The sequence below is a fragment of the Notamacropus eugenii genome, chromosome 3, assembly GCF_028372415.1.
Source record: "Notamacropus eugenii isolate mMacEug1 chromosome 3, mMacEug1.pri_v2, whole genome shotgun sequence".
NCBI classification, from domain to species: Eukaryota; Metazoa; Chordata; class Mammalia; order Diprotodontia; family Macropodidae; genus Notamacropus; species Notamacropus eugenii.
In genome coordinates, this window is record NC_092874.1 from 170,675,170 (window position 1) to 170,690,321 (window position 15,152).

The following is a 15,152-nucleotide window of genomic DNA, read 5'->3' on the forward strand; positions in this document are numbered from 1 at the left end:
CATTGTGATAGAAGTCAGAGTAACCACTTTAAACCAGTTTTTAAAAGTTACAGGGAATTCACAAAAGATGAAGACTGAAAAAATATCCAATTACTCCTTGTCAGTCCTCTCTGGACATAGAGAACAACTTCAGTTATTCAGCGATACTAGTGCTCTTTCGAACAAAATGGCTTAGCTAAGAAATTCTTCACTTGCCTTAATGATAATTATATCCTTCAAAAACTGGGCAAAATGAGAACCACTATTCTCAACATGATTCTGATCATTAAGGAGGAATGGGTTGTTGAAATCAAATTGATGGAACTTTGAAGGGAAGTACTCACATATCCTGAAATATTTAATTGAGAAGAAAAAAGCTGTTCCTGGACTGATAAGTATGTTCAAGGAATCTATCAACCAACATAGATTTTTTTAAAAGATGTATAAAAGATGGAAACATGAATAGCTAAAAGATGATGAATAAAGAGAAAAGTATGACATAGTCCTGTTATTACAAGGTTCAGTGCATTAAATATCAGAATACAATGCCTCTAGAAAGCAATGCTAAGGACAACAAAAAAGATATTTTTTAAAAAAGTTATATTGGGGAAAAGAAGACTATCAAAGAATTAATAGGACTAGTTAGTGGGGACTGGAGGAACATTGGACAGTGAAGAGAGGACAGAAATATTCAATTCCAATTTTGCTTCTCTTATTATGCTAAGTGAAGTGATAATTTTGTACTGGAAAATATCTAATAGGGAATTATACTTAAGGCAAGAAGAAGATAAACTTTATCCCAAAGTATTGAAAGAAATGATAAAGTCACTTTTGAGTTGTACATCTGTAATCCTGAGTACTTCTAGTGAGTATAGCTCTAATTGCTTAAAAAGAAAAAATATTTCCTTACATTTCACCTAACATCTACATTTCTGCAACATCTAAGTATTGCTCTTGTTTCACTCCTCTGAGACCAGACATTATCATCTGTAATATCTTTTCACATGATAGTTCTTCAGATCACAAAATTTCAATGTTAGAAGGGAATTTCAAGGTCATGTAACCCAACTCATTCACGAAAAAGAATCTATGATATAACTGAAAGGCAGTGTGGCATAGTAGATAGGGCATGACAACTAAAGTTAAGAAGATCTGGCTTCCAATGCTTCCCAGATACTTAGTAGATGTGTGACCCCTGGCAAGTCTGTTTGCCTCTTTACATCAGTTTCCTCATCTGTAATTGAGGGGGTTGGATTCAGTGGCCTCTCAGGTTCCTTCCAGCTCCAAATCTATGATTGTATATTACAAAGATGCTTATGATTAGTGGTCATTCAGTATTCACTTAAAAACATCTAATGAAGGTGAACCCACTGTTTCCCAAAACAGCCCATTAATGTTTTTTTGGTAGCCTGAATTTCCTGGAAGTTTTTCCTCACATCAGACCTAAATTTGCCTTTTTAGAACTTTCACTCATTGCTTCTTCCATATAGGAGTACTTCATTTATTGTAAGAGAGCTGTCATGTCCACCCCAACCAATGTGCCTAATCTTTGCTTCTTGGGGTTTAGCATTCCCAGTTTTTTTCAACTGATTCTCATGTGGCATGATTTTGACATCTTTCACCAGATTCCTATGAATTCACTCCAACTTATTTATTTCTTTTTTAAAAAGTGGTATCCAGAAGTAAATACAGTATTCTAGGTGTGATTTAACTAGCAGAATAAAGCAGAACAATTATATTCCTCGTCCCTCTCTTAGTGCTACCTAAGATCACATTAGAGATAGGGTTTTATTTTTGTTTTTACTTCCATATCACGCCACTGACTTTATTGAGCTTGTAGTTCATTAAAAACCAAAGACTTTCCCCCCTAAACTGCCTAGCAACCCCTGCCCCCCCATTTTGTACTGAGATTAAAAAAAATTAATTCCACAAGTGTAAGACTTTACATTTATCCCTATTAAATTTCATCTTACTAGATTTGATTCAGTATTCTAGCTTAAGATCTTTTTGGAATCAGATTCAGCTATTCAGTGTGTTAGCCATCTCTTCTACCTGCAATTTTTATAAATACGTCACCTGTGCTTTTCTCGAAGTTATTGATAAATATGTGAAAGAGGCAGAGATCTGTAAGGCACTCTATTAGACACTTCTAAGTCACATCAGAATTGTTACTGATTGCTCAATATTATCATCTAGAACAGATTTTTCCAACTTGTCACCAAAAATAGCCTGAGACTATGAAATGATTTGTGATTTGTTAAAATGAAACTATGGTCAAAAAACATTACCACTTTTCAGAAGACAGAAAAATGATCAATAACCACCTTAATTCAAAATCAATAATAACCAGAGAAAAGCAAATTAAAACAACTCTGTGCTGGCAAAGATGGAAAATTAATTGTTAGAGGGGCTTTGAGAAGATAAACATTTTTTTACATTCAGTCACTTCCCTTCTTATCCTAGCTGCATTAATTTTATCCTTTTCAATCTCAAGTTATCAAACTTAGTTATTTTATCTTTTGTAATTGCCTTTATCTCTCGTTTGTTTAAGAGTATACCCTCTACCTGTAGATGTGGGCATATTTGATCAATTTCTCTCCTAATTTTTTTATAATATAATCTTTAGCATTAAGGTGTTTTAGAATGTATTGTGAAATATGATGTAAGCCTGGTCCAGACTGCTTTTGCTTTTCCAAGAATTTTTTTTTTTAATGAAATAAGGGTTTTTTTTCCCTAGACAATTTGTGTTTTCTACCTTTTTTTTTCTGTTGTTTTCTATTGTTTTCGATTCTCCGTTGTCTAGTCTATTTTTAAACCAAAGCTAGATGGTTATGATGACTGCTGCTTCATGATACAGTTTTGAGTTCTGGAAGTGCCATTCTCTCTTTGTCCCTACTTGTTTCTACAATCCCCTCATACTCTAGAATTTTTTTCCAAATGAATCTTATTATCAAATTCTATAAAGTATTCCTTTGGTAATTTAATTGCTATGGAAAAATTACTTTTGGTATAATTTGTTTATATGACATTGGCATGGCTTTTTCATGAAGACTGAATATAATCTTCCAGGGATTTAAGTTTTTTATTTCTTTAAGGAACACTTTGTAACTGAATTTATACAAGTCTTTTGTGTGCTTGGTAGGTCATTCCCTAAGATATTTTATACATTTTTTAGTTATTTGGAATGAGATTTCCTTTTTTATTATTGCTTCTTGGTTTTTTTAATCATATAGAAATGCTGTTATTTTTGAGGATTAATTTTGTAGCCTGCAACTTTGCCAAAGCTATTGTCTGAATGAGTATTTTTGCTGATTCCTAGAGTTTTCCAACCCTGTAATCAGCAAATGTTGAGTATTTTTCAGTCGTGTCCAACACTTCATGACCCCTTTGGGAATTTTCTTGGGAAATAGGGATATTATCTCCTCTTTACCTAGCTTTATGCACTTAATTTATTTCTCTTGTCTTACTGCTGTCGCCAGCATTTCCAGAACGATACCAGATATTGGTGGTGAGAGTGGGTAACCTTGCTTCTCCTGGTATGTGTTGGGAAAAGTCTGGCCTTGCCCTGGTTGCCATGGCACTTGATCGGCCCCTTTGGGGCGTCTCGGGGCCTGCTGGGGGTGTGCGTCCTTGCGTCCTGGTCAGTATGGGCCTTGGTACCTCCATAGGGGAGGCTGAAGACTACAAACACCTCCGCAGAAGACTGGGAGCACTGGAGGAGCCGAACTGTTTGGCGGAGGGAACCGCACTATGCCGGCCGGCGGCGCTGCCAGCGTGGTTGGGGGGGTTCTGTGAGCGTGGTCGGGGCCGCTGTCGCCGGGCTGCCCCTCTACCGCCTCTACCGCCAGACCACGGGACGCGGTAGGTTACCGGTAGCCGATCATGCTTAGGCTGCTTTGAGGCTGCTACCTGTTAAGGGCTGCATCATTAGAGTCACCGTTAGTGCAGACATGCATGCAGCATTTTTTGCATCAATGAATGGAAATATTTCTAAGTCTCCCGGAATGTTGCACTGGTATTTTTCACAAACCAGTCATTGGAAATTCTAGTAACGTTTGAAGCGGACGGTATTTTGACCGACTATAGTGCTTCTCTTTTGAAGAATAATAAAGGCTTAATCCTCAGGAAGTAGATAGGCCAATATTTTTCTTTATTGATACTGAATTTGCTGAAGATCCGAAAATGCCTAAAGTTGATCTTATCACTCCCTTTTACACGTTTTTCTAGGCAAAACCCCGTAAATTGCCCGTCTCAGATTATGATTGAAATTGGAAATATCTTTCCTTTGCCCTTTCTAAGTTTTCTATCACAGTTTTATGATTTTTGAAAAATCATGCTCTCAGATCTTTTTGAAAGAATATTAGTGGGAAAAGTTTTTATTTTAAACTGGAATCAAATGTAATATTTTTCTCATATATTATGTTAGACTTTAATTTGTATGAGACCACAAATATGGAAATCTTGGTGTAAATTTCACATTCAAATCACACTAGCAGATTTGTAAAAAATAGCGTTCAAATTATACTCATTTTGGGGGGTGGTGTATCAAAAAAGAAAAATCAACTCAGTTCTTAAAATAGCAAATGTGGAACTGCTAAGATCACACAAGTAACAAAGCTACTTTTAGTCTTAAATCCTGTGCTGATGGTATTTGTGATATTAAAAAAAGTCTTTGTGCTTTGTATGATTTTTAGCATAAAAGAATGTTGTGTTTTGTCATAGGCTTTTTCTGCATCTATTGAAATTATCATGTGAATTTGGAAGTTTTTGTTTTTGATGTGATTATGTTGATTTCTAGTGATGAACTTTCTTTGCATCCCTGGTATAGATTCTACTTGGTCATAATGAGTAATTTCCTAGAGGAATTGCTGTACTCTGATAGAATATTGAAAAAAATTAGAGGCAATGTTAACTAGTAATATTGGCCCATAGTTTCCTTTCTATGTTTTATGTTTCCCTATATTTTTGTTTCATAAAAGGATTCTGGTAGGATGCTTTCTTTTCTTGTTTTTAAGAATAATTTGTGATGTATGGATACTGCCTGTTCTCTAAAACCTTGACAAAAATCAGGACCAGGAGTTTTTTCCTTTGGTAGTTCCTTTACAGTCAGATCTCTTTTGAGATTTGAGATAACTTAGGTTTTTTTAAGATCTCTAACTGGTCTTTTGATAGTTTGGGGAATTTATATTTTTGAAAGTATTAGTATTTCTTTTGTGTTCTCACTTTTGTTAATGTATTATTATGCTTAACATGTTCTGATTCTCTGCATTTTTATCTGATTTTACTGTAGTTTTACCTTGTTTATTTGATATTTTTATTTGATTTTCTGCTCAGCTTTCAGATCAAATTGATTAAGAGTTTATAAGTTTGGTCATTTCAGTGCAACAGCTTTCAGTTTTATCATTTCTACATTTTTTGTTTACAATTTGTATATTTCACCTCTAATTTTTAATATCTCCTCTTTTGTGCTTATTTTAATAGGTTTGTTTATTGGCTTTCTAACTTAAAAATGCATATTTTAATTCATTAACTCTTCTATTTTGTTAATGTATGTTTGTAAGGATATGATTTTTTCCTGATGACTGCTTTTGCTGAATCCCAGAAATTTTGCCATGTTGTTTCATTATTATCATTTTCTTTTACATTGTTATTAATAGTTTCTATAATTTGCTTTTTGATCCCTTTGTTATTTAAGATTTCATTGTTAAATCTCCTTTTGTTTGTCATCCCTGAACCAAACACTACTTTTAGTCTGTTGTCTGTAAAGAATCTTTACTATGTCTGCCTTTATACATTTGTTTGCAATATCTCTGTTCCATGTAGTGCTGAGAAATATTTATATTCTTTTGCTGTCCTATTTAGAAGACTGTAAGTTTTAACTCTAGTTTCTCCAGGCATTTGTTCAATTCCTTTTATTTTTTCTGTTAGACTTACCTAGAATTGAAAGATGGATATGTCATTATTGTGTTCCTATCTGTATCTTCATGAAACTCAGTTTCCTTTATGGATGTGGATACTAAGGCATTTGGGGCATATATGTTTATTACTAATATTAATTTGTTATCTATGGTTTCTTTCAGCATAGTATAAGTTTCCTTATTTATCCCATTTTTAAAAAATGTCATTGTTTTGTCACATAGCATGATGGTAACTCCTGTTTTATTTTTTGGATTTGCTTGATTTGTAGCAAATATTTTTCTATCCTCTTTTGTGTATGACTTTCTTAAATATATTTCTTGTAAGCAGCAGATTATAGGGTTTTGTTTTCTTATCCAATCTTTCACTCTTTTTTATTTTATTGGATTGTTTAATCTACTTAAAGTTATTAGAGGTTCATATTTTCTTTCATTTGACTCATATTTTTTTTTAAGCTATGATTTTTTCCCCACCGTTTCTGCTGTAAACACAGTTCTGTGTTCTTTGATTTACTTTACCTTAATCTTTTTAAAGATGACTGTTCCATTTGGCTTTCTTCTCCTCAGACCTCATCCCCTCCTATCATTTGTTACTCCTTTTCCTTTGGGGTTTAACTTATTAGTTCCTGCTTTCTTTCCTGCTTTTATCTGGTTATATAATTCTTCCCCCTTTTTCCCTCTCAATCAAATCAGTTCACCCTTCTTCCCCTTCAACTAGTCCTGTTCATTAGGTTTTTAAATTTCATTTTTTGTGCCCCTTTGCAAAAAAGAATTTCTCTTTCTTTCTTCATTATTCATGCTCTTTTTCTGTCTGTTTTAGACCCTCATTACCTGATTCATGACCCCATCTAGTGTCTTTGTTTTCTTTGTATTCCTAGTGCTGTCAAAAATTCCTAGGCCCTTTATTCTACTTTCTACCACTGCCTTATAGAAATTGCCCTGCATATTGTCGTCTTTCTCTTACTCTTAAAACAATGTCAATTACAGCAGAGAGGATACTGCTCCAAGTTTTGGTCCTTACCCGTTATGTCCCTGATGATGTAGCCCACCACTGAATTATACGCCTCTCTGCTTAATCCTCTCACTCCCATTTGCCTCAAAATTTCCCCCATTGTCTCCTACTTTCCCCAGTGACAGTTGACTCCAGGAGTTCGAATTCTGACCTCTCCTAAAGTTGGATGAATAGACATTCCAGGCATTAAAAGCCCTGGCTACACTCGTAAAGCCGATATATCCTTTCACAGACCATTTTTCTTCACCTGTTGGAAAATTCATCAGTTGAACTTTCTCCTAATATCAAGCAAGACATTATTACTTTCTCCCTTTTTTTCAAACCTTCCTCATTTCTCTTCACCCATTCCCCTGTAAGTGCTCTTTTCTTTATGGGATTACACCTTTCCTTCATTGCTAGCCCTCGATTTGACCTTGGTACATCACACATTCCTTTCTATCTCCCTGCTCCCCTAATCTACCTTCTCTCTCTCTCTCTCTCTCTCTCTCTCTCTCTCTCTCTCTCTCTCTCTCTCTCTCTGTCTGTCTCATCTGATCTGTCCCCCAGTATGTTATAATGTAGTTCCGTAGGCAGTGTTAGCAGGTTCTGGCCATGTTCTGTCTATAATGCCCCAGGTATGCCTCTTTCCTTTTTTCTCTTCAGGACTTCCACCTTTCACCACTCTCCTTGTGTTTATTTAGAAAGCAGTTTCTAACTGGTCTCTCTGCTGTCACTCAGTTGCTACTAATGACCTTAACTACTGCATATATTCACACCTCCTGTATTTTTGTTGTCTGGGGTATTTGAGAAGCAAATAATATCTTCAGTAACAAACTCTGTTATTGAACATCCTTCTTTTTTCATTTATAGTTAAGCTTGCATTTGCAGGATAGGTCACCCTGTCTTGCATTCTGAGCTCCATTGCTCTCCAGAACACATTCTACTGTCTCCTGTGTTTTCTGATGGGAAAATAATAGCCTTGGATTATTCAAATTTTCCTTTCCTTTGTATTTTAAAATCTTTCTCCTGATCTTCCCACCAGCAGAACTTGTTTCTTAATTGAATTGTTAAATTTAACCTCCATGTGTTTGGAGTTTTCAGCCTTGAGTGAGTCCTCACTGCCCACAATCTCACCATTCCCTTGTATGTATGGTAGAGTCTTAACTCTGAAACAACATTTAGAAAAGAAAAAAGTGGGCTGGGTGTGGGGCACTTACTGCCCCCAGACTCTGGATTCCTAGAAACTAAATATCTGAATCTTACAGAATCAATTTCCAAATTCATTTTTATTCTATATTCCTATCATGTGAAATCTTCACTAAAACTTCATTCCACTCAGTATAATACTTTTAGGTTTGCAAAGCCTCACAAAAACCCTATGGTGGATACTGCCATTTATCAAATAATGAAATGAAAGACCTAGTGAGGTTTCATACTCTACTTTTCCTCATTTCAAGTCCAGCACCAGTTTCCACCATGCCACATTAACCCTCTTTACCAGGGATAAGTCTTCAGGGAAGAAATGACTCCATGAACTACTAAGAATTGATGAGAGTAATTTCAGTGGGCAGATATTAAGGAGGGCATTTCAGGTATGAGGTAAAGTCTACAAAAAGCATTACAGTGCAGAATAAGATTGGACAATTGCTTATCCAGGTCACGTGGAAGATCAAAGATGAATTGTTTGTCATTTATCCTAGAGACCACGGAGAGCCGCCATAGGTTTTAGGCAGGTAAATAGTATAATCAGACCTGGATATTAGCTAGATTATTTGGCAGCTCTGCAAAGTGTGGTTTAGAGACCACAATACAAGAACCAAGATATATATTTTATTTTAGTGAATCATTGCTCTTCTTCTGTACTCCAATCTAGAAAAGATTCTATGCCAGTTTTTTTGTCTCCAGTTTCAATCCTGTTGAGCAAATGAGAGGGAACACTTGCTTTTTCCCCTGGTTTCGGCAACACACGTGGCAGCTCACAAAGGTATAGAAGTCACCCCTCTTCTCAAGTAACTCTGCCTTACACGCTGAGACAGGAGTCAGAGGTTGACATATCTCTAGGGATGTTTTCAGGGAGTAAGCAGCCAGTTACTACACTAGCCAGTAAATGATATATCTGTCTTCAGTCTCATCAGGTCTTATGATCTGCAATACCTGTTGTCACTTTATCCCAAAATAATGTACTGTTAGGTCTCCTGCCAGGATTCTGGGAAGCTGGTTTTCTCGAAGCTTAAATTGCCCCAACAGCTCAGTGACCTCCTTTTTTGTCATGACAACATGCTCTGGATGTTGTACAGCCTTGAGTGTAGGAGGTCTGGGTGAGGGGTTCTGAGTGAACTCAGGGTCAAGGAGTATCAGTTGATGAGGTTTTTTTTGTTTGTTTCTTTTGAATTCTAAATGTCTTAGAGCATGAAGACAGCTGTAATTGCTTTAACTTTGGCACAAAGTCTAATAATTTGTGGTCATCAGAGAAAATGTCTAGTCCTCCATCATGTTGTTCATGTGATCCAGAAATTGCTATATATTTTCATATCACTCATTTCTGAATATATTTCTGCTTCTTTATAGTAAGCTATTCCTTGTTTAAAAAAAGATTTATAGAGAAAGAAAAGCATTTTAGTAAAACAAAAACCTTGTACTTAAGGACCTAAAAGGCCACATGAAACTAAAAGTATCCTTGTCTTTATTTTACAAGAGAAAAAACAGTAGCTGGGAGAGGATGATGGTTCTTGTCCAAGATTAACATGTTGGTAAATACAGGGATGAAATTTAGAAACTGAGTCTTCCTGATTATAAGAGGAGCATAGTCTCCACTTATGCTATGTTGCCTTTCGTTCTGTTCAGTACTTTTTTCATAAAAAAAACTACGATACTGTATTTATTATACCTTATTCTGTTTTTCTTGGATGAGCCGGCCCTAATTCCTTTAAAAAATATATACATTTTTCACTGTTCAGTTTTGTTGATCTTTAAATTCTTTATAGTTTCTACATAGTTGACAGATCTTAATGTGTGTGTTGATTTATTTGTCCATTAGAAACAAAATTGGAAGCTAATACTTTATAATTTATTTACTTTCAGTTTTCAACATTCACTTCCACAAGATTTTGAATTCCAAATTTTCTCTCCATCTCTCTCTTCCCCCTAGCCCGGAAAGCATGCAATTCAACCCTTTAATTCCCCAGTCTGCTCTCCCTTCTATTACTCCCCCTTCTCCCATCCCTGTCCCCTCTATTTTCCTGTAGGGCACGATAGATTTCTATACCCCATTGCCTGTACAATTTCCCACTTGAATGCAAAAACAATTTTTAACATTTGTTTTTAAAGTTTTGAGTTCCACATACTCTCCCTTCCTCCCCCCTCAACCTACTCTCATTGGTGGGGAGAAAGCAAGCAATTCAATATAGGTCATACATGTGTAGCCATGTAAAATACTTCCATAACAAACTAGTACTTTATAATGGATGTAATTTCCAGCTATCATTTATAATATGCACATTATTAAGTTGTTGTTTGTTCTTGGTTTTTATCCTGGCTTCATCTTTTTTATTTATGTTATACTTTTGGTGAATTATTTATGTACCTTTATGTCTTTTTCTTCTATTACCTATGTCAGATAGACTTTTAAAATTTTATGTCATATAGAGTGTGTATGTGTGTGTGTATGTATACACACATGCCCAGCCTTGAACTTCATCTTGGATTTTGTTCTATTTTACTTGAAATATTCTGGACAGATCACTGTTAGAATACCTGTGTGCCACAATTTGGGAAGAAAGTTAATAAAGAGCATATAAAAGAAGGCAAGTGGGATGGATGGTGAAGACCCTTTGAGTCTATGACATGAATATTGTTTGAAGGAGCTGGAATTCACCTGGAAAAAATTTGAGGGGGATTTGGTAGTTGTCTTTTGTAGAGCAATCCCACAGAGGAGAAATTTGCTTTGTTCTGCTTAGTCACTAAGGGTAGAAAGAGAGGCGGTAGGTAGAAGTTGAAAAGAGGAAAATTTAAGTAGGTTTGGTAGGTAGAAAAAAAGTTCTTAACACATAGTGCTGAGTAATAGTGAAATGGGCTGTCTGGAAATTTTCAGTTGTTGGAGGTCTTCATGCAGGGGGCCAGATGACTATTTGTTGAGTGTATTGTACCAACCTTAAAATTCTGAGATTTTATGACTGTCTTAATTTGTAAAGTCCATTTTGGATTTTGTTCTCATCTCTCCCAATTAGATTCAAAACCAAAGTTGAATTCTATTTTTTTTTTTAAATGCTTAATTTATATATATATATACATATATATATATTTACAGAAATATTTTACATGTACATTCTTTTATATATGTGTTTATATTTATGTATACACATATATGAGGGAGAGGTGGGTCCTTGTCTATGTAAACATTTGTATGCATAACACAGTGAAAGTGGACCTATAATTAACCTTTCTGGGTACCATTTACCATGTTCCTGTTTATTTTTTCTTGTAAATGCCTTATAATAAGTATTTTGGAAACAAAAAAATATTACATTATTCCCATTGAACTGATTCTAATCATAAGCTGTTTAATATTATTTAAGCATTTGTTGTGACATCCTCCTGATATTCTCTTTCGCTGTTTAGATTATATTGTTTTCTTTGTTATTTTAAAATTCTCTAATTCTTCAAGGGAATATTTGTTTTTCATGTAATAACTACAACATTTCAACTTGACAGGTTCAGAGCAGGATGCAGAACTTAAACTTGCCCAAGAACGGGCTGAAATAGTTGCCAAATATGACCGAGTAAGTATCTGTATTTACTTTCTTGTGAGTTTAATCAAAAAGTTAAAAATAGAATACATTAGCCTGGAGAGCTTAAATTACAAGAACGGTTTATTTATTTCAAGTAAACATTATCTTTTTTCCTTTAGTAAACATTGGGATTATCTTTTTTCTTTATTGTTTCTATAGTTCATAATTAGCAGGGATTTTTTACTTTTAAATCTTCATTGGTGTAAGGCTCTCCTGTTGAAGAAACTTTCTTCACCAGTGCAGATTGGTGCTTGCTTTGCAGCTTAGCCTGAGAGACCTGCCTGGTGACACTGAGAACTAAATTGAAGTTACTCAGGGTAACATAATCAGTAGTACTACAGGCATAACCTGGGTGCAAGGTCTTTCTCACTCAGGAACAGTTTTCTTTCATCCATGCTGTGTATAGCTACTTTTCATACATTGTATTGTATCTATTTTTTTGCTATTTTTTTAAATTAAGTGAAAGATTTTGCTTTTTTAAAAGTCACAATTTTTTTTACTAATAATATATAATGACATATGCATATTCAAAAAACTGTGTATAATACATATACTATGTATAATTATATAGTTATATATAATGAATAATTATGTATACAATAATGTATAATTCACTAATGTATAAATTTCATTAATATTTTATCCTTTTGCTAGCAATCATTACATATATGCACTAAAATTCACTGTTGTTCATCTTTATACCCTTTTGCATTTCTGTTTTGTTATTTGTTCTGTTTGGTCCAAATCTTTGTTTTTATTGCTGTAGGCAAGCTTTTGAGGAATTTCACTCTTTCAGTTAATCAGTCTTCAAGCATTTCTTAAAGCCAGGTACTGGGGCAGGTTACTGTTGAAGATACAGATGGAAAGAATAAATCAATTCCTATTTAAAAGGAGCTTAAACCCTAATGATACAGTTAATTGTGTACCTTCTCATCTTGAAGGGTTACCTGGGGCACCGAGACATTAAGTAACTTTTAATACTGGAGAGAACTGTGGTTGCAGATGTCACAGTGCTCCAGGTACCTGGGAGGTGAGCATTTGCTCTTTAGTTGTAACAGCTCTCACAGCTGTAGTGAAGAAAATGAGCATCAAATATTAAAATATACTAACAGACTCAGAGTAAGGAGTTTGTAAGTTGTAGTATGCCGAATCACTTACATTTTCTTTTTTAAGTTTCCTAGGGAAAGAATTCAACATCTCCTTCTTCAAAAGGAGAATTCTCTTATTTGTGGCAATGTGCTATAATGGAAGAAACACTGGATTTGAAGTCAGAGGATCTGTGTTTACCTCCTAGATCTGCTACTTGTTACTTGTGTCGCATCAGGGAAATTGCTTACTCTTTCAGTAACTCATTTTCTTCATCTGCTAAAACGAGAGTGTTAGAGTAGATGATTGTTAGAGCTGCTTCCAGCTTTAAGTCCTATCGTCCTCTGTGTCCTTTTGAGCCAATCCCTGTATTTGCATTGACTTCTTATTATGAAGACCCCTTATCTGTAACACTAACAACCATTCCATGTTTTCATTCCAACATTTGTCATGTAATTTTCACCTATAATGCTTTTAAAACAGGTTTTACTTTCACTTTCAATACTTTTAGTGTTACCAAAGATGACATATAAATAAATATGTTGGACAGGAAATCTTAAAGTCCAGCATTAACAACCAGTTCACATTTGAGAACTGAATTTCATCATTTCTTATTTAACGTTTACGTTTAGGAGTATAATATTATGTTTCTTCTTATCCTCATCTCCTTTACTAGCTGATTGCCTTCTTGAACCAGGGCATCAGCAAGTTATTGTTTATCAGGTACTAAGGATAAGTGACAAGTGCCAGGATATAAAGACAAGAGTGAACAGTCCCTGCCTTCAAGGAGTATACATTCTAACTGGAAAATAAGTATTTGGAAAGTGTGAGATAATATGAAGTACTTTACAAATCTTAAAGCACTATATACAGTAAGCACTTATTAAGTGCCTCCTATGTGACAAGTACTATGTTAAGCACTTGGGCTACAAAGAAAAGTAGAATCCCAGTGTTTAAGGAATATTCAGTGCAACTGAAGAGATGCCATACTAATAAGCTATATAGAGGATAATTGATGATAATCAATAGAAAGAAGGCACTAGAATTAAGGGAAATTGAGAAAAACTTCCTGGAGAAAGTAGGATTTGTACTTGGGATTTGAAGGAAGCCAGGAGGCAGAGGTGAAGAGAGAAGGCATTCCGAGCATGGGAGACAGCCAGGGAAAATGACTAGATCTAGACAATTAGAAGTCTTGTTTGTGGAGCAGCAAGGAAGTTATTGTTACTGGATCACAAAAGTACATGGCAAGGAGTAAGATATAAGAAGACTGCCAGTAGGTGGGGAATATCTTATAAAGGGCCTTGAATAACAAACAGAGGATTTTATATTTGATCTTGGAGGTGATAGGGAGGCACTGGTATCTGTGCTTTAGGAAGATCACTTTGGCAGGTGAGTACAGGATGAACTGAACTTGGGAGAGAACAACCAAAAGGCTATTTCAGTACTCTGTTTATGGTGATGAGGGCTTATATCATGGTGGTGGCAGTGTCTTAGAAGAGAAGGGAGCACTGACAGACCTTGGTAACAAATGAGATGTAGGAGAGAGAGACAGAGAGAGAGAGAGACAGAGTTGAGAAGTTGAGGTTGTGAGTAGCAATGACCTCAACAGCGATAGGGAAATAAGACGAGGGAAGGGTTTTGGTGGAAAGATAATATTCAGTTTGAGGTGTCCAGTAGGTAGTTGAGAGATGAGAGATTGGAGGTTTGCAGAGAGTTTAGAGCTGGCTAAGTAAATTTGAGGATCATCAGTAGAGAGATGATCATTGACTCCATGGTAGCTGATGAAATCCCCAAGTGAAGTAGAATAAAGGGAGAATTGAAGAGTTCCCAAGACAGTGCCCTTTGACATACTCAAGGTATAGTGGGCATCACTGGGATCAAGATCATCCTATAGAGGAGACAGAGAAGGAGTGGTCAGAAACATAGGAGGAGAACCACAATAGAGTGTTGCCATGAAAACCTAGAGAAAAGAGAGTATTAGGAAAGATGGTGGTTGACAGTGTTAAAGTCTATCAAGAAGGGTGAGGATTGAAAAAAGGTCATTAGATTTAACAATGAAATAACTTTGGAGAGAACATTTTCTGTTGAATAGCCCTCTCAATGATGCCTTGAATTTCTTTATTTCTGAATGTACTTCTCAGGAAGAGATGGATTGATAAAATTGTTTACTGATCCTTGGTATCTTGGTTCAAGAGCCATGAAGATAGAAATTTTTTTTAAGGTTGCAAAATGATTTTTATAAAACAGAAGTTCTTGATGAATAAGGTGGATTGTTACTTTTCTCCAGCTATTACTGTTGTCATTGGGAGTAGTTCCTCATGTAAAATAGCAAAGCACATAGACTTATGGTTTCTTGAATGAGTAATACTGTGTAATGAAAGACAACTGGAAATG

The 15,152-nt window shown here is 35.3% G+C and overlaps 1 protein-coding gene across 5 annotated transcripts in view; it reads left to right on the forward strand.

Moving 5' to 3' along the window:
- USP6NL (USP6 N-terminal like) overlaps positions 1–15,152 on the forward strand; it is a 203,910-nt gene that overhangs the window by 97,748 nt on the left and 91,010 nt on the right. For all 5 annotated transcript variants that reach the window (XM_072653340.1, XM_072653342.1, XM_072653338.1 and 2 more), the window contains one exon: positions 11,596–11,663. In XM_072653340.1, the coding sequence (XP_072509441.1) occupies positions 11,596–11,663 (68 nt within the window). The remainder of the gene's footprint in view (positions 1–11,595; positions 11,664–15,152) is intronic.